The following is a 24,624-nucleotide window of genomic DNA, read 5'->3' on the forward strand; positions in this document are numbered from 1 at the left end:
GATTCTTCAATACAAGTTGACAAGTATAAATGCCCTTAATGTTCGTTTCCTTGGTTTTGATTTATTTTTTTTTTTTTTTGGGGGGGGGGGGGGGTTTGTTTTGTTGTCATTTATTCTGTTGATGTGTGCGTGGGAGGGGGGGGGGGGGGTTGGTTGTGTGTGATTGTGGTGTCCGATCTAGTAGGCAGCGCCAGAGCTTTCATGTGGTGAGTTTTCGTTTTTTTTCCTTCATGTTTTTATCTGGTTAGATGATTTGTGGATTATGCATCGAGGGGGGGGGGGGGAGGTGCTGGTATTGGTGAGTTGGTTTTGTGTGTTGTCCTTGACCCTGTGAGGTTAAGGGAAGTGTTAGATTCCAGATTTGGTGTTTTCTTGCGGTTGTACGTTTTGGGGTTTCTGAATTGGTATCGATACTTTCCATTGACCTATATAGGTCAAGAGAAGTGTTCAATTCCACTGGACATTGTTTCTAGTTGATTTTGTGAATGTTCTGGTCAGTTTATTTTACCGGTTTTGTCGTTTGGTTTACTGGCGTACGTTTATTGTGAGTTTGCCCCCCCCCCCCCCCCCCCCCCCAAAAACCAATTTCCCCTGTTTTTCCCATTAGTTTCATTATAGTATAGGAGGGATATGTGTTTGATGGTTTTGGATCTATTTTCGTGTTTTTTGCCATGTTTACGTAATGACATCATAGTCGCAATATGGGAGTAGATGTGAATGGTCGTTTTGTCATATTGGTGACGTCACTGGTCAAAGCAGATGGATGGAATCGGACGTTTCCGTTAACCCCCCAACACTAGCTGTTTCTGCTTATGTAGTCTAATTCCATTTTCTTTCACACTTTCTTTTTTTCCTAGCATCACATGGCTTACATTATGATAACAGTAAAAATTACATACACACTGAACGGTTTCTTTAGACACGATCTTACCGTCTGGCTTTGTACACCATGTTCTACTGTTAACTGTTTTGCTCTTCGTACCATGTAATTTGAAGTGGAAAGTGCTTTCAAGATTATTCTTATGCTCCAGTTCTTTGGAAGTACATACAGTTCGTATTGTGAATTTTACCATTCAGCTGGGCTATGATTTCTTTTTCTTTGTCCCCCCCCCCCACACACACACATACTTTTTTTCCAGTTATGCCATATAAGCATCTTCCAGCATCGAGCCAACTTTTACAGTTTTTACATTGCGTAATTTTTCTCAAGCTGAAGCCTCTTTCTTCACAGAGGAGTCACCACATAAATACTGAAGGCTACTATTTAAAGAATCCAGTGTCCACACAGCTAATGCAAAGTCTGCAGGGGTTGGTGGGTTTTACAATGTTTGCTTTCTATGGGTACAAGCTACATTTATTTTTCAACATAGTCACTTTGGTGACAAACACTTTTCTCCTAATAAAAAACCAATTTGTTGATAGAGCCACTGTAGAATGTTTGACTTGTTAGAGCCAAAACCTGATCCTTGCTTGCACCACTTGACCACTACCAAAGCGAAGTCCTCAAAGGTATTCAAGTTTTGGAAACTGATGAAAATCCAATGGGGCCAAGTTGGGACTGTATGGATGATGATTGATGACAGTGAACCCAAGGTGTTGCAGATGTTATGGCACTTGCATGTGATCTGGCACTTTTATGCTAAAAGAGAGGGTGGTCCATGTGCAGATGAACTCTTAAAATATGAAACTCGACTACATCATGCTGTTTGTCAAGTGCTAACACTGCCATGTTAAACACTACAATTCAAGAGCTTTTAGCAGTGGCGGGCTGTAAATATTGACACTTGAATAAAAAATGTAGAATGATGATAACGTCCATTTTATTTAATAAGCTTTAAGAGTTTTCACATAAAAAAAATTCGGAGGCACTACTTTTCAGCACGCCCTCACACATCTGTTGCAAATTTTTCAACCTAACAATAGATTAGACCACTTGTTTACCTTCCAATCCTTAACATTCCTCAAATTCTTCTGTACTCTTGCATGATCTCCTTTTTAAAATTGATTGCAACAGTACAATTTTGGCTAGAAATCTGCTTTTTACAAACGGCTACTAAATACTACCTCAATGAACGAGTATATTGCCATCTGCATAAACAAGCAGTAGACATGAAACAAGCTAATAATGACTGATTGAAAAGAAGTCTCATTGACTGTTTCTTTACAGCAGTAAATGTTCACAAATTTTTCAGAATAATATTGACTGTTACTATATCCTGTTCCGGAGGGAAAAAAACTATATTCTGCTCACTGCATTTTGTTGATGTCGTTATGTGGACACAATAAATTTTTGAGCATGATTCTTCTGGTGTGCACTTGATATTTACCATGTTTATAGAAGCATATTAAAATACAACACTTGTTTTCCAAAAAAATTTAAGCTGGGTTGTTTTGAAATATCCAAGGTCAAATGTTGAGGTCACTGATCTTGAATGTGAACATTCTCAGAAACCCACCAGCTTGCATATCAATGAAAACTCTATTCATCAGCTTTTCAATGATACAAGTTTCATTGATATATCTGGATTACAATCATATTTATAGCAATTTCAAATTTCATACAATTTCTGAACTTTGCAGACCTGTAATTTTATTCATATTTATATACCTACGCAAATTTGTAGTTTCCCATCTCTTATCTGAACTACTGAAAGCACTAAATTAGAAAGAAATCTGAGTGGGTCAGGTTGAGCGTTGTGTTGCATTGACGTGAAATTACCTGGAATATGATTAGTGTTACACACATGTTATTATGCCTACATTAAGTGGAACATATTCCATCACCGTCACCCTTCTTACGACAGCACAGTGTGCAAGATGAAACTTGGTCTGTCTGATACCCATAACAACCACTGTAAAACTGGTCAAAAGTATGCAGACTGTGCACTGTGATTTGATATAGGGTCATTCCATGCCAAACTAAGCCTGAGGCTTATTTTTTGAAAAAATGCCAAATTTAACAATGTTATAGTTTTTCGAATCTACAAAAGTTGAATTTTGCTGTCCTGAAAAAACTATAAAAATTACATAATTAGCTGAGGAAATATAGTTAAACAAAGTTGGCGATTCTACCGATGAGGATGGAAAACAAAAGGTTTGCTTTTTGTGTTGGCAGCTGTTTAAATTTGGGTTGCAGCAATTGTTGATGTTTTAATTGTTTAATTTCAAGAGCAGAATCTTATCTTTCTGACAAACTTCAGTTTTTAAAGAAAGGTAAGTTATTAAGTATGCAGCTAATTCACAAAAGTTACTATGTATTTAGTGTCCCACCCGTGACAAAAAACATGAAAAAGTTTACCTTCTAACTCAGCAATTATAGTAATTCTATATATTTTAGGTTAGAAGTAAGAAAAACAAATAAAAACATCCAATGAACCATAAGGCACCTTCTAAGTTGTAAATGATCATCTATAAATGTTAAAAGAAATTGTGTCCCACCCGTGACAGATTTTTGGATGTTACTCAAATCTAAACCATTTAACACTTCTTGTTATTGTTAAGTTAAATTGGTTGATATAACAAGTGCTTTGATGGTTTACACTAAATAAAAACTTACTGTTTATTCAGAAAATGGGGAAAACAACATCAGCAGAGCGTATGAGAAAACTTCGAGAAAAACTGAAGAAAGATACCAGCAAGTACAATGTCCATAAAGAAAAAGAAAGAGAGCGGGATAAAAGAAGAAGGGAAAATATGAAGATGAAGGTATCCTCCAGTGAAGAATCTTTATTGGAATATCGAAACAAGGAAGCTGAAAGAAAAAGGAAGTACAGACTTAAACTAAAATCCGTATTAATTGAAGATCAGTCTGAGACCTGTATTTCCCAGTTAGGATCATATAAATGTCCTCAGTCCCTCGGCAAAGCTGTTTCTCGGGTAAAGAAGGTGCTTCCTTCAAGCCCCTCACAAAAATCAGCAGTAATAAAAAAGCTTGTAAGTGAAAGCTTACCTAAAAAGGTAGTAAAGCAGATTTTCCCAGTAGTGAAGAAGACATCTCGTAAACTTACAGGTGATAATCTGCTCAAAATACAAAATTTTTTCACAAATGATGAAATCAGCAGGCAGACACCTGGCATAAAGGATGTAAAGTCTATTGTAGACCATGAAACTGGGAAAAGAGTTAGCTTGCAGAAACGTCACATGAATATGACAGTCAAGGAAGCATTTTTTTCTTTTTAAGCAAGGCAATCCAGATATTGATATCAAGATTTCAAAATTCTACGAGTTGCGGCCTAAAAATGTTGTTCTAACGTCTCAAATGCCTCACAACGTATGTGTGTGTGCAGATATCATGCTAACTTCAACTTCATCATTGAAGCCATTCACAAAGAAACAGCTAGTTTCCCTGCTACTCACACTCACCTTATGAATCTTGTTTGCTGTGATGTAGAAAGTGAAATATGCATGACAAGTCAATGCAAGAAATGCATCATGAATTTACACACATTAATAGATGGAAAGATTGATTTGTGTGACAATATCTTGGAGGAAATGGACCGAACATGAGTGTCACCCTAAACAGACTACTACCAGTGGAACACTTTGTGAAGCTCTCTCTGAACTTCAGTCTCAACTAAAAACATTCAAAGAGCACTTCTTTGTCAAAAGGATGCAATCTGGAGCTTTCAAGACTGTGAAAGCATCAGTTAGTGATGATGAAGTGATATTGCAAATAGATTTTGCAGAAAACTATGTAGCACTAGCACAAGATGAGATACAAAGTGCCCACTGGAGTCATACACAGATTACAGTGGTCACTATTTGTGTTTGGATGAAAAAAGGGCTACAGTCATTTGCAATTGTGAGCGATGAACTGTGCCACGACAAGTACTCAGTTTATGCATGTTTGAAGAGTATAATAAGTAAGCTGAAACAAGAGCTTCCCAATTTGACCTCGATACGAATTTTTTCTGATGGTTGCGCAGGTCAATTTAAGAACAAATTCACCATTTCTAACCTCTGCTACATGATGCAAGACTTTGGAGTGTCTGGAGAATGGTTTTTCTTTGCAACATCACATGGGAAAGGTGCAGTGGATGGCATTGGAGCTGAGGGCTGTTTGGAATAAAGTTAAGCAAAGAAAAGTCATCATCAGCAATGCACAGGAGTTTTTAGACTATGCCAAATCATCTGTTTCTGGAATAAACTTTCTTCTTCTGACAAAAGACCATATTGACGAAAACAGAGACCTTCTGGATGGCTGCTGGAAAGCTGTTAAAAAAATAAAAGATATTCACAGCAAGCATTACTTCAATGGTTACAATACCTGTAACCTAGTATGTGGTAGAACTTTCCTAAAATCAGATTTAGAGAAAGTGGAGGTTTTCCCACTTTCACCCAACATATATTCACTAATCTACACAGATTCTGAGATGAGTGATGAGGAATCATATCCTGATGTCCTGTTGACATCCAATTCCCAAGAAGTTACAGGTTCAGAACCAGCTGTGGAACAAATCATGCCAGGAACATTTATTTTAGATGAGTTCCAAACTGCAAGAAAGAAATCCACTACATACAGATATGCTGCAATTGCACAGAGAGGTGTAGAAGACAACGGGGAAATACAGATTATGTGTATGCGATCTGTTGGGGACTCAGCAAAGGTATTTAAAGCTGATGAGGATGATGTATCCTACATAGAGTTTAAACAAGTTCTTGCTATTCTCCCGAATCCAAATGTCAAACATGTTAGGGACACCTTATATTATGAGTTTCCTGGCAATTTAGACATTTTCGAAAGTGGGTGAGAGGCCAAGTGTATTTTTTCAAAGTGGTATATTCTTCAAGTGAAATAATTAAGTACTCAGAATGTAAACTAATACTATACCAAAATTTATATTATTTATAAGCAACAAAAATGTTCTACAAAGTTATTAAAACTTAAAGTGTCCTCTAAGTATATGTTACCTACTGATTCATAGCTAACTGACACAATAAAATCAGTTTAAATAAAAAAAAAAAAAAGATTGTACTTCACATGAGTCCCACCCATGACAATTCCTTGTCCCACCCGTGACAGTCTTTGATTGCAGTTATTGTAAGTAAGTATTACTAATCTAATATTTATTGATATTATGTCATGTAGAGAATTGTTTTATTAATGTGAATTCAATATTTTCAAAAGAAAATAAGTGCATAAATCACAGAATTCTTCTAAAATGTTGGTGGTTATTCAATGCTACGTCTATCTGCTGTCCCACCCGTGACAAAGTTTTAAAGATGAATAACAGCTCAATTTGTAAACTTCTGACATTCAGATTTAAAGGGAAGGTAAAACAATTATTTGTAACGCAACCAGTCAATTTTTACTTTATTTCTATTTATACTTCATGTTATATCAGCATCTGACTGTTGAAAAACGTAGTGCAACTGTCCCACCTGTGACAATGGAATCCCCCTATAATGAAGAATGGTTATACCATGCCACAACTGCAATGTTACATGTAAATTATTACAGTGACAGTTGCATTACATAATGCTATTTGCAATTCCTCATTCTTATTCTTTTGCCTCCTTAGATATGATGAAAGAGTCCAACATATGTCTCTTAGCATCTTATGATAAGAATCTAGTAGGTCTGAGATGTGAGTTAATGTCAAATGAGGGCCTTTTACCCTTCAAGTTGTTATAAAAAATTTTCTGTCCATACAATCCCTGGAATGGCACAACCTTTCAGAAACCCCATCACATAGCTCAAAATGACAGTTACAGTGCAATGGGACAATGGCTCTGAGCACTATGGGCTTAACATCTTAGGTCATCAGTCCCCTGAAATGGGACGGTTTCCTTTTTTGTCATACTAGCAATGCTGCATTCCTGTCTAAAACTACAACTTACTTAGCTCACTTTTTCATGCAACAAACCATTTACAAAATTCTCAGAAGTATGGCGTTTGCCTTCATACTTTAAGTGGCTGATCCAATAACTGTGCCAAGCACTCAGCAATCCCAAGTTTCACAGCAGTTTCCCATGCACTCAGAGTGATTTCATTCATAATTTCTTCAGTTATACATATATTACTGCTACAACTGTATGTGTACCTAATATTCATCCGGTTTCATTTTCTCTCTCACACTATTATCACTATCATTTTAGAGATGAAGCAGAAGCACAGACTGGGAAGGTAATATATTTATATTGGCATTTGCCTAAAGCTGTTCCATTTGAGTATTGTCACTTATGTCAATTGTGTGTTCTTGTTTTAGTGCCTCACAAAAATTTCACAACTTGTAGTCAATGATTCTGTCACTGTAGGCCTATATTGTAAAATGTTCAGTACTGTCTTCCAGCCAAGTAATTTTCTTTTTTTTTTTTTGTTATGTTTTTTTTTTTTTTAATGGAAAGGAAACAAAACAATCCCCATTCATTGATACAATACATCAAAGGAACAAGTTTTTTTTTAATGCATTTCATTTACAATCATTTTAGGACACCGAAAAGCATCTAAACAAACAAAGGTTTTATCATAGGCATTTTCTCAAAATTCTGCTTTACGTGATGGACCAGTTCTTTGCTAGTTGTGTCAGAACTTAAACTGCCATCTATTCCAGCAACAAGCCACAGCTCAAAGTAAAAGGGGGAGAAATCAAAAGCCGATAATTTTTTCTGGATGTCTAGTGTACATATATTTTGTTACTACGTACGATACATAATTTTCTCAGTAGCTAAGTGAAAGATGTAACTGCTGCAATGAACTACACTGTAAACAATTCTAGTTTTATGAAAGTTAAAAAAATACTTGTAGACGATGACTAACATAATTTCTCGAAAAACAACCGTCGTCTTATAACTCTCATGCTCCTCTTCTTCTCCCTAAAACATACAAAGCTATTTAGACCATTCGTTGCACACACCTGCATGACAAACGTCTATTTACTAAGCGCGTAGCTTAGAAAGTGTTACACAATGAATTCGCTTTTTCTACAAATAATACCTGAGTCAGATACGGTATTTCCGCAGGTATCTTAAAGTGAAACACCCAGCCACTTCACACAAATTCGAATTTGTAATGTACACATTTTTCTGCTCACAACGCTAACAACCTGAATTTTTGTGTCTTTAAAGCTCCCTTTCTGCGAATTCTTATGAATAAACTTCCCTCTCTTCCACATGAAATCCAGAAAAATATTAACTTCACATGCAAAATAATGAGGTAATTACAATGTGAAGTTTGCGTTCCTAAAACGTGTAACCGAATATTTTAAAATATACGTACCTTTGTAAGTTGGCATTACAAAAATGAGTGTAGCAAGCAATTACGATAATCGAATATTTTCACACCCCCGCTGCACAAACAAGAGACACTGAAGTGACAATGCTTACGGGGTCAGTATTTCATTTCTAAACACACACCACAACACAAAATTCATCAGTCACTTTCAGAGATGTAGCTTCGCTTGTTCCAAAGATATAGGTCCGCAGGATTGCAATGGTATTATAAGTGATCTCTGAACCCGACAAACATATGAAAGACACTAAATACAGCAGTACAGTGCTGCGCTCTTGTCGACAAATTGCCAAGCATTCACAACCAACTGTAACCTAGGACGCTCGTATTCGGAGTGCGACTCCGTGGAGAATCGGTAGGACGTGGAGTTGTGTCGCAGTTTGAGTGATTTATCGGCTGTTGGACGTGCTCTTGTCATAGTGCTTCGTGCAGTTTATCGTTCTCGTGAAAATATATATTTTTTATGTTATAAGTAATTGTAGATTGTGCTGTATGACAGTTCAGGGGAGCATAAGCGTTCGACGAAGTGTAGGTAAGTTGGAAAAGTGATCTTTAAGGATTAAAAGCATGATGATATCTTAAACTGCAACAGAGTGCGAACTTAATATTTGCCGCGCAGAACTTAATACAATTTTCCCCGTTACCATCGTTTCTAAGAGAAAAAAAAATCCACGACCTCCAGAATGCGTTGTAGAGAGAGTAGTTCTTTTTAATAAACTGATCAAATTCTTGCATAGTAACTGCATTCAGTGACAATTTTTGGTTCACGAACCCTCACAAAAGCAGTATGGCTATCAATAGCGTCATTCATGGTAAGTATCCTGTAGTTATATATGCAATTATCGTACGATAAATATACTTGTGCCTTGAGATAACACTTCCTACGTTATGTTACGCGGCCGACTGAGACAGCTGTTTTGGCAGACCCACCCAGTATTCATTTCATTTCACGCCTCCCAGTCTCTTCTGCGTGGAGTATCACGCTGGGCTTCTCCGCGCTTTGACAGTGTAGCATAGCTTTTCGCTGCATTATTTTCTGCACTGTAGATCCTGACTTAGGCATTAAATCGCAAATAGTTTTGAGTATGATAGTTAACTCTTTTTTTCTAGTAAAGTTCATATATATATGATCATGCGTCTGTATGTCGAATCTTATGAGACGTGCTATTCACATGTAATAATGCGAGCGAGCACCTTCATCTTTCAGCGTTACATATCTTCCATCAGAATCTTATGAAATGTTCTGACTGTCTTTATACTTAAAAGTACAGTTTATCGATAAGTTCGACTCAACGAATTGTCGTATTCTGTCAAGATAATTTTTTTCCATGTCTAAATAGCGGTACGGCTCTCGAGGTGTAATGTCAAGTATCTGTTTAAGCGCAACGTGCAGCATTGAGGTACTGAATTACAAGGAATCGTCTTGGTCTTGGCGTACAGTACATTTGAGTACTAAAGTAATACTGCAGTTTGTATTTTTGCGTAGGAGGATGATTTCATTGAGAGACTTTTATTTCTTGCCTAGAGTTTGACAGCTCAGACATGCAGGAGAGAATCTTTGGATCAAGTACAAATGGATAGTCGACCAAGCTTTAGAAAATTATGTACTTAATAGTACAATAAAAGTGATACAGATCATACTTGTTTTGCAGAGTGTCAAGAACCTTCTCAGGAAGTAACGCCTGCTGCACAATAGATACAAAATACAACATAAATCCAGCGATTGCCTAATGTTCTTCGGAACGCTTTCGCCTACCAAGAAGACTTTCAGTAACCACCGAAACAAAATGTTATCACAAGACTTCTCTCCGAAACCCCCAAAAACTTTGGTCATTTGTTAAGGGTGTCCGTGGCACAAAAATCCATGTTCCGATGCTTAAGATAGCAGAAATCGAAACAGAAAGTAGCGAAACAAAAACAGAAATGTTAAAATTCCGGAGATCATCAACTCACTAATACTCAACAACCGTTTGCAGCAGAATGTGCCCCCTAGAACATATTCTGAGTTCAAAGACTGTAATCTACCTGGAACAAAATAACCGTCTCCACGGAAATCAACATGGTTTTCGAAGATACCAATCATGCGAAACTCAACTCGCGCACTTCACGCATGTCAAAGGAAATCAGATTGAGTGTTTCTAGAGTTTAGAAAGGCTTTTCATTCGGTATTGTACCGACTCCTTCTGAACAAAATACTTTCCTACGAGATGTCTAACTAGTCTGACGAATGAATCGAAACTTTTCCTGGCGGGCAGGACGCAACACGCTGTCTTGGATGGGAAGTCACAGCACTATCTGGTGTACCCCAGGGGAGTGTAATAGGACCGTTGTTCATGTTATACATTAATGACTTAGTAGATGGTATTCGTTGAAATCTCAGGCTTTTCGCGGACGATGCAGTTACCTATAATTAAATTATATTCAGTTAAAACTGCAGTGGTATCTAATTATATCTCGACAAAATAATAGCATTGTACGAAGTTTGCAACTTGATCTTAAAATTAAGAAATGCAAAGACATGCGCTTTACGAAACGTCACAGCGTGCTATTTTTCGACTAAAAGATTGAGTCACAACTTGTCAGTCATGGCATACAAATATGTAAGAGTGATACGAAGTAAAACTTTCTCATAGGCTCAGTTGTAGATAGAGCATACGCCAGGCTAAGACTCATTGGTATTATAAGAAACTGGATACAAAAAAATTGTCCTAAGCTGAAATAGCGCTCAAATATGTAGGACCAACTTCGGGTGAGACTAACAGAAGACATCTATTATGTACTAATGAGGACGGTGAGAATGGTCGCAGACTTGATTTACGAGAGAGGGTGTAACAGAAATTTCAAATTCTGCTTAAAAAACTTCAAGATTGGCATTCAGGCCAGAAACTACTAATAATCTGAAGTCCCCTACCTATCTTCCCCACAGAAAATGCGTCGATAAATTTGGGCAAAAAACATCTAGCACAGGGGTACAATCAATCTCGTTCCACGTTCCGTCCGTGAATGGAACAGAAAGAAACCCTAATACAAGGAGCACCCCCGCCACGCACTGCAGTGAGTCTCCGGGCGTTGAAATTGATTATTTTTGCTTCACCAGCGCTACCAGTGATTTCCTAAGTGTCAGTAAACCTTCACCCCTTCGTGAAGAATATTCTATTAAGATTTCTTTGTCAAAGCGTAGCATTATTTGAATTTCACGGAAAAACCATACCTATATGGGTACTATGTTCTTCTATTTCTTCTAATCGTCGAATGTTTATGAAGCGAAGCTGATTTCTTAAAATATTCTCGAATGAATTTTCTTTGTCTTTCCAATGATCAATTTCTATTTAAAACCTTTTGTTTCCCCTACAGCTGTGGAAGATTTCCATTCTTCAGTTAACGAGTTCTTCTACGTTGTCTACAATTGACTTAGCAGTCAGAATCGCTTTTTCGGCCCCCTGATGTAACTGTGCCTTTTGGGTCTGTATAGAATATATAGGCTCTGTAATAATTTCATGTTCGTAATGGTGTATGCATACTATCATCGCGAGTCTCTGTTCTTCTTATAGCTCCACATGCTTTTGTAATTCAGTTGGTTCTATCTGTTGGCATTCTGTGAGTAGTTTCAGATGTATTGACTGGCCCAACCTCACCAACATCCAACTTTTCACAGTATATTGTCTTAGTCTTGAGTTCTGTAAACTGAATGTTGCGTAACCAGTCTGCATTATCTTACAAGACGCTGGAAATTCCATCAGATAAACAAATATACCCGTACCTCATCTGTATCTATCAGCTATTTTCGCGGAGCAAATGTTGATAATGTGTAGATTCACTATCTCATACAGTAGAAATATCTTAGACGTACAGAATGTCAAGATTATTTTACAGTTTATGTAATGTAATTATAAGGAATATTTCTGATAGCTATAGAGTAGAGGGAAGTGAGCGACAATGCATTTTATGCAGATACTTTAAATGCCATTGCAAATGTGCAGTCGTCCCGGCACCACACATGAACTGTTAAGCAATTAATTCCTATGCCAGGTTCTCTTTATCATGATGTAGGTTTTAGATTATTACCTGAAATAATTTCATCCAAAAACGCAAATGGTTCATCTAACACAGTCACGTCTGGTTTCAAATAAACATGCATTTCTGATCACATCGTCGATACATCATAACCGAAATAAAACAGGGAAAAATCGAAGAAAAACGATAGATATTACACTCACTTAGGACTGTATATTCGCTGAATGTGTGCAATCCATCTTATGTTTGCACGGAAAACTTTTTTGTAGCGAATATAAATTTAATTGAAACTTAATAAGTTACATCTACATGGATTTCAGTAAATACAGAGCATAGTCCTGAATTGGATAAGGACGAGGAAAAAGTCAACGGTGCGTTATTTAAAGAATAATTCGACAATTCACCTGAAATGATATTGAGAAAACTTGGAAAGTTTAAATGTGGATAACCCATTCCTCCGAATACTGCTTTATGCACTGCTCGCATCTCTCGGTTGTTAATATAAATATTCTTCAGCGTTAATGAACGTTGCAGTGCTACGTAAACAGTGATTTATCGTCTTTAATGATACTTGTTTCATAAATGCAGTGGGAAAATCATCTTGAATAACATTGACATAAGTTGTCATCAACAATGAAGTAGGTCTGAACCCTACATTGCTGTAGTTGGCATGGTCGTATTGGAAATGTTGTACCCTTGCCTTCCTGTTACAGATAAACTGACTTCGTTTCACATGACTCCGAATCACGATAAAATCTTCGTGGAGGATTAAAATCCTAAAAGAAGCTATGGAATCGACCAGTGTTCCAACCCCAACCTCTTGGAATTGTCTTAAAACTTGCACACTCAGCCACTGAGCCACATAATTTTCAAAATCAGGGTTTATTTCTTTTGTGTTACACATTCTTTCATCATTGACGTGTGTGAAACATTCGATAGATAACTGACAGAACGTAGAAATAAAATACACTAGTAAAAATTTTAATGCGTTAAGTCATTTTCAGGGTATGGAAATTTTGGAGATTTAGATTAATTTACCGAAAATTTTCCTATTAGAAATTAGTTAGAAAAAAATCGGCTTTTGGCGTGTAAATTGATTTATTATTTTCTTAAAAAAAAAGAAATATTTGAGTGAAGTTTCAGAGGCTTTTCGGCGACGTCATCATCCACAGAAGAAAGTGAAATTTATTGACCAATGTGCAGAAGATAACGCTGGAGACTTCAACGCGCGAGTAGAAAACGAACTTGAATGTCTCGATAGCCCGTACATTCAATACCACACTTCATAGGAACACGTCGTGTCGTCGTCATTATTGCGGCGCGTTTTGCTGCTTGGTACTTTCGGCTATCTTGAAGTCATTAACTAATGTTGAGTAAATTTCAAGCGTCAGGCAAGTGAAGGCTTCACATATTATTGCACACTGCAGTCCAAAGGTTAAGCATAATTCAGAAATGAGAAAAATGGACAAAAGAACGGTACGCATGACTGTAGGTGACTTGAAAGATTAAGGCAGGAACTGAGCGTTCCCGATCTGTAGCGTCAAAGAAAAGTTCGAACAAGTTGTTCAATTGCTGCTCCATCAGACTTTTCCAGGCTGTGTCCTTGCAAATATACATTTAACGGGTAAATTGAAATGTGCTTATTGATGAATCTCAGTCCGACACCATCTCCTCCGATTCTACTGTGCGACCAACTCTTCGTCGATAACTTTGATCAGCTTTGTGACTTGAAAGATCTATTTTATCTTAACTTTCCATCCACAGTTATAATTTCTATGCAATTACAGTAACGCCCGTTGAGAAATGTTTGTGTTCATTCGCTCAGCTTTTCGGGTATTGCATTCCGCCGCAGTACATGTTAAATGCAGGTCTAGAATTTGCTGGAGCTGCTAAGGATCAATATTTGACGAGTTATGAACCACAAACAGTAATAAACACTACCGTGAACGTTTCACATACGATTATGATTTTTTTAAAATTTACTTTGAAATTAGCTTTACCAAATTCAATGCGGCAGGCATGTGAAATGTGGGAAGTTAACACTTGAGTTCAGTTTCGCGAGGGTTTGTGGCACCAGATGTAAACGCATATATCACACAATTTACAGTTCCTGTAAATTACGGCTCGATGTTTGGTACGCCGGCCTAAGTGGCCGAGCGGTTCTAGGCGCTACAGTCTGGAGCCGCGCGACCGTTACGGTCGCAGGTTCGAATCCTGCCTCGGGCATGGCTGTGTGCGATGTCCTTAGGTTGGTTAGGTTCTAAGTGCTAGGGGACTGATGAACTCAGATGTTAAGTCCCATAGTGCTCAGAGCCATTTGAACCAATTTGATATTTGGTACGCGCAAAGCCAGCGTCCGATAGCGCAACAGACTTATGCCATCGGGTTCATGTCAGGAGAATTCGGTGGCTAAGACATCAACGTGAATTCATGGTCCTCAAAGCAGAGTAGCACTATTCTCGCCTTGTGACACGGACAGTTAACGCCCTACTAGATGCCATCGGCATCAGGGAAGACCGTAACCATGAAGACATGCAGGTAATCCGCAGTAACGTTTACTTAGTCCATAGCTGCCACGGTGCCTTCGATTACTACCGCAGGTCCCTTTAAGGCGCAGGTGACCGTCTCCCACAGAACAATACTACCTCCAACGGCCTGCTACCGTAGCATGATGCACCTCTGGAGCAACTGTTCGCCTGTATGATGGCGCATCTTGAGACAAGTGTTCATGTGACCAGGCGATACGTTTCCATTGATTCATAGTCCAGTCCCTATGATCCATTTCCTACTGCAGTCGTAACTAACGATGTCGATGGGTCAATAGAGGACATGTAGGAGTTGTCTGTTGCGGAACCCCATCTTCAACAAAGTGCGCTGAACGATGTGTTTCGGAACACTTCCGCCTGCGCCAACGTTATACTATGTCAGATCTGCCATTGGTCGCTGCCCAGTCTGTTTGACAGAGCTTCTGTGATGAGGCGTGGAAGTTCAACACCTTGTCGCCGACTTGTGTTTTCACTGTCCTTCAACCATTCAACGGCTCACGACAGTAACACGCGATCAACCGACCAACTTAGTCGTTTCTGCATCTATATTTATACTCCGCAAGCCACCCAACGGTGTGTGGCGGAGGGCACTTTACGTGCAACTGTCATTACCTCCCTTTCCTGTTCCAGTCGCGTATGGTTCGCGGGAAGAACGACTGTCTGAAAGCCTCCGTGCGCGCTCTAATCTCTCTAACTTTACATTCGTGATCTCCTAGGGAGGTATAAGTAGGGGGAAGCAATATATTCGATACCTCATCCAGAAACGCACCCTCTCGAAACCTGGCGAGCAAGCTACACCGCGATGCAGAGCGCCTCTCTTGCAGAGTCTGCCACTTGAGTTTATTAAACATCTCCGTAACGCTATCACGGTTACCAAATAACCCTGTGACGAAACGCGCCGCTCTTCTTTGGATCTTCTCTATCTCCTCCGTCAAACCGATCTGGTACGGATCCCACACTGATGAGCAACACTCAAGTATAGGTCGAACGAGTGTTTTGTAAGCCACCTCCTTTGTTGATGGACTACATTTTCCAAGGACTCTCCCAATGAATCTCAACCTGGCACCCGCCTTACCAACAAATAATTTTATATGATCATTCCACTTCAAATCGTTCCGTACGCATACTCCCAGATATTTTACAGAAGTAACTGCAACCAGTGTTTGTTCTGCTATCATATAATCATACAATAAAGGATCCTTCTTTCTATGTATTCGCAATATATTACATTTGTCTATGTTAAGGGTCAGTTGCCACTCCCTGCACCAAGTGCCAATTCGCTGCAGATCTTCTTGCATTTCGCTGCAATTTTCTATTGCTGCAACTTCTCTGTATACTACAGCATCATCCACGAAAAGCCGCATGGAACTTCCGACACTATCTATTAAGTCACTTATATATATTGTGAAAAGCAATGGTCCTATAACACTCCCCTGTGGCACGCCAGAGGTTACTTTAACGTCGGTAGACGTCTCTTCATTGAGAACAACATGCTGTGTTCTGTTTGCTAAAAACTCTTCAATCCATCCACACAACTGGTCTAATATTCCGTAGGCTCTTACTTTGTTTATCAGACGACAGTGCGGAACTGTATCGAACGCCTTCCGGAAGTCAAGGAGCCTATATCTAATATTTTCTGGGTCTCATGAACAAATAAAGCGAGTTGGGTCTCACACGATGGCTGTTTCCGGAATCCATGTTGATTCCTACAGAGTAGATTCTGGGTTTCCAGAAACGACATGATACGCGAGCAGAAAACATGTTCGAAAATTCTACAACAGATCGGCGTCAGAGATATAGGTCTATAGTTTTGCGCATCTGCTCGACGACCCTTCTTGAAGACTGGGACTACCTGTGATCTTTTCCAATCATTTGGAATCTTCCGTTCTCTAGAGACCTGCGGTACACGGCTGTTAGAAGGGGGGCAAGTTTTTTCGCGTACTCTGTGCAGAATCGAATTGGTATCCCGTCAGGTCCAATGGACTTCCCTCTGCTGAGTGATTTCAGTTGCTTTTCTATTCCTTGGACACTTATTTCGATGTCAGCCATTTTTTTGTTCGTGCTAGGATTTAGAGAAGGAACTGCAGTGCGGTCTACCTCTGTTTCAGGGTGGTCGTTGCCAAGTGCAGTGCCATAACAATCTGCCTTTGTCAGAGTCGTTCATGTCAGTGGATCCTCATCTACGTCCCGTATAGTGTTTAGAATTGGCCTATACTTACTGCGTATCTTGCGTCCAACACCACCAGACGTCATTCAGTCTCGCGGTGAGCAGTGATCATGATGCTAGTGCATGCTTAACGTTCAGCGCAAATTTAATTTTGGGGTTGTGCAGCGTAATTGTTACTGGTAGCATAGGCATTAAAATACTCTCTAACAAGGAAAGATGCCTAGCGGTGGGTTCGATTTTTTGAAACCATCCAAACGGTGATGTACGTTAAGATCCAAAAAAATCACACCCTTTATCCTAGTGGGCCCACGTTTGCGAGTAATCGACGAAACAGAATCTGGGAAGTTCGCCTGATGCCGGCAATGATTCACAGGCTGGTTTTGTACTTTAAAGCATTTGAAGGAACTCTCCAGGCAACAAGACCATTGGGCTGACCTCGTACAAGGTGGAAAGATGACATAGAGAAGGGCATCGCAGCATTAGGAATTTCCGCAGGGTGGAGAGAGACTGCGAGAGATAGAAGGCGGTGGAAGCAGACCGTTGATGCAGCGCGTGGTCTACAGGGCCTGAGATCGATGAGAAGAGGAGGAAGAAGAAGAAGAAGAATGGTTAAGATACTGATCTCATATCCAAACAGTTATCAGCACGAATTTTGTCAAGGACATTGAATTTTTTTAAAAATCTCTATCGAAATAACATTGATCACTAATTTTATTCAAGTGATAGATTTACACGCAATTTCTTTTATTTGTATTCCATTGTCACATCATTTTAATCAATGCTTTAACTTCAATTGACTTTTTTTCCTTTCCTATCATTCTTTTTCCACTTTGAATCTTTATACATCGAAGTTTAATTATTTTCATTTGGCTATCATAATGTTTAAACATTTGAAAATGCTGACCTGTCGGTTAAAAAACAAAAGATGAAATAATGTCTTTATACTGACTGTGCAGTGGTGTAGAGAATGTGTTTTCGTTATAAGATGTTCATCTTTTTGGATGGAAATCATCATAGAAACATTTAAAACTTAAATTCTTATTACACTGTGGACAAAATGATGTGGATGATTATTTAAACGAAAGCAGGGATTATATGCAAAATGAGAAATAGAAATAATGAATGCAATAACAAGGATGAAAATGTAATGTGACAATATGGAAGCAATTAAATCGAAGTCAATACATAATAATAATCTAAATCACATGAACAAGGATTCCAGGTGGAAAAAGACTGTTAGGAAGAAATGTGTGAGCGAATGATGTATCTCATACGATGACTAACATGAAGTGACAAATAAATAGGAAAGAACTAATTTTCATGCAATTAATTGAACTCACGTCCGAGCAGGGGAAGCTCCACAGGACATTTTCATTTCCACTGTCCTGAATATAGGTTTGATGGCTTCCATTACAAAATATACACCTTTGAATTCCACAGAGTGAAATACATTGAGATGCGATAAAAGAATGCTGTGTGAAGAGGCGTAGCACTGCACTTTGCCACACTTAACACGAAATAACGTGTCTTACATTTCCTCGAATATAATATATATATATATATATATATATATATATTATTTTCCATTTGACGTCAGTACTTTCCATTAAGCCATGCAACCAATGTGTAAACTGTTACCATTTTGAAAGCTATAGGGCATCACGCAAAATTCTGAAATATTTTTCGTCGATTATTCGCAAATGAGGGCCCACCAACGTGAATGGCTGCAAGGTGTGATTCCTTAGACCTTAACCTACATCACCGTATTGATTGTTTCAAAAAAGTCTATCTCACCTCTGGGAACCTTTCCTTGTAATACAAAAACAAAGGCGCACCATGAATGAATTAAAAGCTTCACAAATCGAGCGCGTTAATGACGTGTTGGACTACCTCTGGCCCTTATGGAAGCACTTTTTCGGCTTTGCATTTATTGACAGAGCTGTTGGACGTCATCCTGAGGGATATCTTGTCAAATTCTCTACAACCGGTGCGTTAGATCGTCAAAATCCCGAACTGGTTGGGGGTCCATGCCCGTAATGCTCCAAACGTTCTCAATTGGGGAGAAATCCGGCGACCTTGCTGGTCGAATTAGGGCTTGGTAGGCACGAAGACAAGCGATAGAAACTCTTGCTGTGCACGGGCGGGCATTATATTGTTATAACTTAAGCCCGGGAGGGCTTGCCATGAAGGACAACAAAACACGGCATAGAATATCGTCACAGTACCACTGCGCCGTTAGGTGTCTCGGATGACAACCAAAGAGGTCCTGGTATGACAAGAAATGGCACCTGTAGCATCACTGCTGTTTGTCGGGCCGTATGGCAGGCATCTGTTAGGCTGACATCCCACGGCTGTCCGTAGCGCCTACAGACACGTCTACGCTAGTCATCGGAGCTCACTTTGAAGCTGTAGACAGTTCGGCTCCAGTCATGGGATTCTAGGCCGCAGACATGTTGTAGATGTTCTACAGACACTGTACCAGGGGGGACCCAAAAGTAACCAGAATCGTAATGCTGCACATCGTGTACTTGTAGTAGCAGGTTGCGCTGCCAGAGGGTTGTAGTAGGAGCTCTGCTGAGTCATTCTGCCACACGGCTTCACCCAACAGTGACAAGTGCGGATTCTTTGGCACTTCTTTGAGTGTGCGTACAGTGCTGACGTGACACGAGGAAATGGCTAGTTCTTACGAATAACGTGCGGCAGTGAAGTTTTGTTTCTTGCTCGGCAAGAACGCAGCAGAAACTGTTGCGATGATTCAGACAGCCTACAAAGACCATGCTCTTAGTAAAACGCAAGTGTACGAATGATTTTATCGGTTTAAAAAGGGAGAAATGGTGGTTGAAGATCAGCCCCATTCCGGTCGACCTTCGACTGCTCGAAGCGAAGACAACATCGACAAAATCCGTGATCTCATCAGTGAAGATCGACGTAGGACAATCGACCAACTCGAGAACTTGTCCGGGTTGTCCTGGAGCTCAATTCAGCGCATCTTTACCATCGATTTTGGTTTGCGAAGAGTGGCAGCAAAATTCATGCCGAAGCTTCTTACTGGAGATCAAAGGGATCATCGCGTTCAAGCCTGCCTCGAAATGAAGGACGCGTTCAATGATGATCCACATTTTTTCAACAAAATCATTACAGGTGACGAGTCATGGTACTATGGGTACGATCCAGAAAGTAAACAACAGTCATCACAATGGAAGTCGCCTGGCTCAACTCGACCAAAAAGAGCTCGAAAAGTGAAATCGAATGTGAAAACGATCTTGATCTGTTTTTTTGACATTAAAGGGATCGTACACTCTGAATTTGTCCCTGAAAACCAGACAGTAAACCAACAATCCTATTTGGGGGTTATGAAACGGTTTCGCAGAAGTTTGTCGCGAAAACGTCCGGCTTTGTGGGACTCTGACGTGTGGTTCCTGCATCACGACAACGCTCCCGCGCACACGGCTCTCAGCGTTCGTCGGTTTTTGGCCTCAACGAAGACGACTACCTTGACCCACGCGCCGTATTCGCCGGAGTTAGCACCCTCGGATTTCTTCGTATTCCCGAGGATGAAAAGAGGCTTGAGAAGGAAGCGTTTGGCGGATGTGGAAGACGTAAAACGCAATCTCATGAAAGTGTATTAATGCTAATGGAGAGTACTTCGAAGGAGATTAAGGTTGTATTTGAAAACAATAAAGTATATGTTTTCTAGAAAGAAATTCCGGTAATTTTTGGGTCCCCCCTCGGACTGCTGCCGTATGGAAGACATGTGCATCAAGTGTGCGATTGAAACGGCGCGACACCTTGAAACGTACTCCTAAGTTGAAGCACATGGAACAGTACAATTCGTGTAGGCAAAGCGACTAAATTATTCATAGATTCTCCGTGAAATTGTGGCAGTTTGTGGATCAAATGTAATGTTGCGTCCGGCTGTCGAGTGGTCCGTGATCAAGGAGCGGATGTCTGTTGTCGAGGAATCGAACGATTGGTCGAAAGCTCCCGCCGTTGTTTACAAGCGCTTAGTGGCCATGTTTGAAAAATGGACGTTTATCTATGTGACTTTGAAGTATAGTACACAATTAAAAAAAATGTGTCATAATAATGTGTAACTTACCATTTAGATTCGTCTCGTAACTTTACAAAGCTGCTAACTGTTGTGGTCGAAGCGTCGTAGAGAGGAGGGAGTGACAGGGGGCAACATTTTACTGGGTGAGTCGCTTAAGACGTAACTGGTCCACCAACTGTATTGCGTAAAGTAGGGTCCGGCGTCAGAGCCTCCGTTTTCCTGTATTTACGGCGCAATGGTCAATTTTTCTCTCAATTTTAACATTTCTCGGATCTTTTTACGATAATGTTGAACTCCGGCATGAATAAGCGCTGTACATATCTGTATCGGCTTTTCAAGAGCTTCCGGTGATGTTGAAATCTGTATCATTCTTTAAAAAGCCGGCAGGAGTGGCCGAGCGGTTCTAGGCGCTACAGTCTGGAACCGCGCGACCGCTACGGTCGCTGGTTCGAATCCTACCTCGGGCATGGATGTGTGTGATGTCCTTAGGTTAGTTAGGTTTAAGTAGTTCTACGTCTAAGGGGACTGATGACCTAAGATGTTAAGTCCCATAGTGTTCAGAGCCATTTGAACCATTTTTTAAAAAAAGCAGAATACGTGTTCAGTATCCCGTTTAACACAATAGTTAACAGTATTACACACAGAACAGAGTTACGTACTCATGTACTTTTTGGCCGCGCGGGGTAGCCGAGCGGTCTAAGGCACCTTATCACGGTCCGCACGGCTTCCCCCGTCGGAGGTACGAGTCCTCTCTCGGGCATGGGTGTGTGTGTCGTCCTTAGCGTACGTTAGTTTAAGTTAGATTAAGTAGTGTGTAAGCTTAGGGACCGATGACCTCAGAAGTTTAGTCTCATAAGACCTTACCACAAATTTCCAAATTTCATCTGCTTATTGTGAGGGGCGTTCAATAAATGATGCCAATTTCGGTTGAAAAAAATGTGTAATTTGTTGTGGGACAACGTGCAATATTCCCGCGTCAGCCCCTGTAGTTTCATTAAGTCAAGACCGGTGGCGGCGCTATATGTAGTTCTCAAAATGGCGTCTGTAACGCAGGTGCGTTCCAAGCAGAGAGCTGTCATTGAGTTTCTTTTGGCGGAAAACCAGAGCTACGCAGATATTCATAGACACTTGCAGAATGTCTACGGAGACCTGGTAATGAACAAAAGCACGATGAGTCGTTGGGCGGGGCGTCTGTCATCATCGCAGCAACGTCGTGCAGATCTGTCCGATCTCGCGCACGCCGGTCGGCTGCACACAGCTGTGACTTCAACAATGTTGGAACGTGTGGACACTCTCTTTCGAGGTGATCGACGGATCACTGGGTTCCTCGCCGGTAACAAAGACCATGGAAACGGAAATGAGCGTTTGGCGTCATTGGCCGGGAGGTCCCTTATGGGGCAGGTCCGGCCGCCTTGGTGCAGGTCTTAATACATTCGACGCCACATCAACATCACCGGATAAGGATTAAATGATGATGAAGACAATACAACACCCAGTCCCTGAGCGGAGAAAGTCCCCGACCCAGCCGGAAATCGAACCCGGGCCCGTCAGACGGCAATCCGTCACGCTGACCACTCAGCTATCGGGGCGGACACAGAAGACCATAAGGGGCAACGACGGATCATCTGTGCAGAATTTCTTGCGCGTTACAAGGATGATGGTGACAGTTTTTTTCAATAATCGTAACAGGCGTCTCGTCGTTACCGGAAACAAAATGGCAGCCCATGGAGTGGGGCATCACCACCTCTCCCTCGAAGAAAAATTTCAAAGCCGCGCTATTAACCGGTAAAGTAATGAAGACAGTCTTCTGGGACTGTGAAGAGGTTATTCTGGTTGATGACCTCCCTCACGATGCAACGATCAACTATGAAGTGTATTGTGATACCCTCAGGAACCACTCTTTCTCCATGACAACACATGGCCTCACACAAGTCTAACCGTTTGGAACTCACAAAACTTCATTGGACTGTGCTTCCACATCCACCTCACAGCCCGGATCTCGCACCTTCCGACTTCCAGCCGTTTGGTCCAATGAAGGATGCACTCAGCGCGAAGCAGTATGTGGATGATAGGGAGGTTGATGGTGGAGCAAGACATTGGCCCCGACGTCGACCAGTGGAGTGGTACCATGCGGATATACAGGCCCTCCGGGTAAGGTGGCGTTAGGCCGTCGCAGTGAACGGATATTATGCTGAAAAATAGGATTTTGTAGCCAAAAGAATGGGGAATAACACAGTGTATCGGAATCCTAAATAAAACCAACTTTTCTTTCAAGAGAAAAAAGTGTTGTATTACTGATTGAACGCCTCTCACATAATTTACCAAACTGTCTTTTGCGACACACGATGTATGCGAGGATTTAGATTAAGGTAATTACGGAATTCAAAATCGCCAGACAAGCAAAACTATCGCGCTAAATTTGTCGAACAATAAGCGTCAGAGAATTATTAATTAAAAAGTTGTTTCATCCACGTGCGAAAATGTGTCTGAATAATTTATGAATGCAGAGTCTCGCGGCGATAACATTGAATAAAATGTTCTCGGGTTTCCAGCCACATCAATTGCTTAAAACTACACGAGCTTCGGCCAAGCACTCCTTGGCCATTGTCAAAGTGATATGACTGCCAGTGGGCTGTTGGTGCGCACTTATATACGCTAGCTGCCGGCTGTGACGTCACTGGCGCCCGTGATGTTGCCATATATGGGCATGTTTTGAGTCGGCGTTCGATGTGCCCTCACCATCCAGCACAGAAGCGCACAGTATTACAAACATTGGTACATCGTGCAAGAGTAATATCAGACGACGATAACCTGCCCCATGAACTGAGCCACCTACGCAAGGTTTTCAGGAATAACGGCTACAGTGCCCATCAAGTGAAAGAAGTGATTTCTGGGAAATATCAGAATAAGACCACCGACGAAGAGCAGGAAAAGAAACTTGCTTCGCTGCCATTCTGTGGCTCTGTGTCGGGAAAGATAAGCCGCCTGTTGAAAAGACACAAGATTAAATCAATCTTCAGGCCTCCAACGAAAATCCATCAATTACTGAGACCAGTTAAAGACGCAGTAGGTCTCAGAACACCTGCAGTCTGCGAAATACCTTGCGAGTGTGGCCAGAAGAACATCGGACAAACAGCGCGCACTGTGGAACAACACAGGAAAAAACATGAGAGGTATTGTCACCTAAGCTATCCAGATAAATCTGCGTTCACTGATCATGCGTTAGAAAACGGTCACCACATATAATTTGACAATACCTCTGTCGTGGCTCGCACTAACGGCTTCTGGGACAATTTAATAAAGAAAGCTATTGAAATAAAAATTACCGCAAACATCCTGAATAGAGACGGTGGCTTGCAACTCAGCGCTGCATGGGATCCAGCGATCGCGCGGTTGCAGAGGGCACATCGAACGCCGACTCAAAACATGCCCATATATGGCAATGTCACGGGCACCAGTGACGTCACAGCCGGCAGCTAGCGTATATAAAGGCGCACCAACAGCCCACTGGCGGTCATAACACTTGACAATGGCCAAGGAGTGAGTGCTTGGCCGAAAGCTCGTGTAGTTTTAAGCAATTGACGCGGTTGGAAACCCGAGAACATTTTATTCAATG

General features: G+C 40.6%; 2 protein-coding genes across 2 annotated transcripts in view; one reads left to right on the top strand and one right to left on the bottom strand.

Moving 5' to 3' along the window:
- LOC126484287 (ubiquitin carboxyl-terminal hydrolase 14) overlaps positions 1 to 8,404 on the bottom strand; it is a 133,709-nt gene extending 125,305 nt beyond the window's left edge. The window contains exon 1 of the mRNA XM_050107713.1: positions 8,219 to 8,404. Coding sequence (XP_049963670.1) covers positions 8,219 to 8,234 — 16 coding nt within the window. The 5' untranslated portion in view covers positions 8,235 to 8,404. The remainder of the gene's footprint in view (positions 1 to 8,218) is intronic.
- A 123-nt stretch (positions 8,405 to 8,527) lies between these two features.
- LOC126484493 (ras-related protein Rab-23) overlaps positions 8,528 to 24,624 on the top strand; it is a 497,835-nt gene continuing 481,738 nt past the window's right edge. Inside the window, exon 1 of the mRNA XM_050108028.1 lies at positions 8,528 to 8,762. The gene's annotated coding sequence lies outside the window, so the exon portion shown is untranslated. The remainder of the gene's footprint in view (positions 8,763 to 24,624) is intronic.

The sequence above is a fragment of the Schistocerca serialis genome, chromosome 6 (genome assembly GCF_023864345.2).
Source record: "Schistocerca serialis cubense isolate TAMUIC-IGC-003099 chromosome 6, iqSchSeri2.2, whole genome shotgun sequence".
NCBI classification, from domain to species: domain Eukaryota; kingdom Metazoa; phylum Arthropoda; class Insecta; order Orthoptera; family Acrididae; genus Schistocerca; species Schistocerca serialis.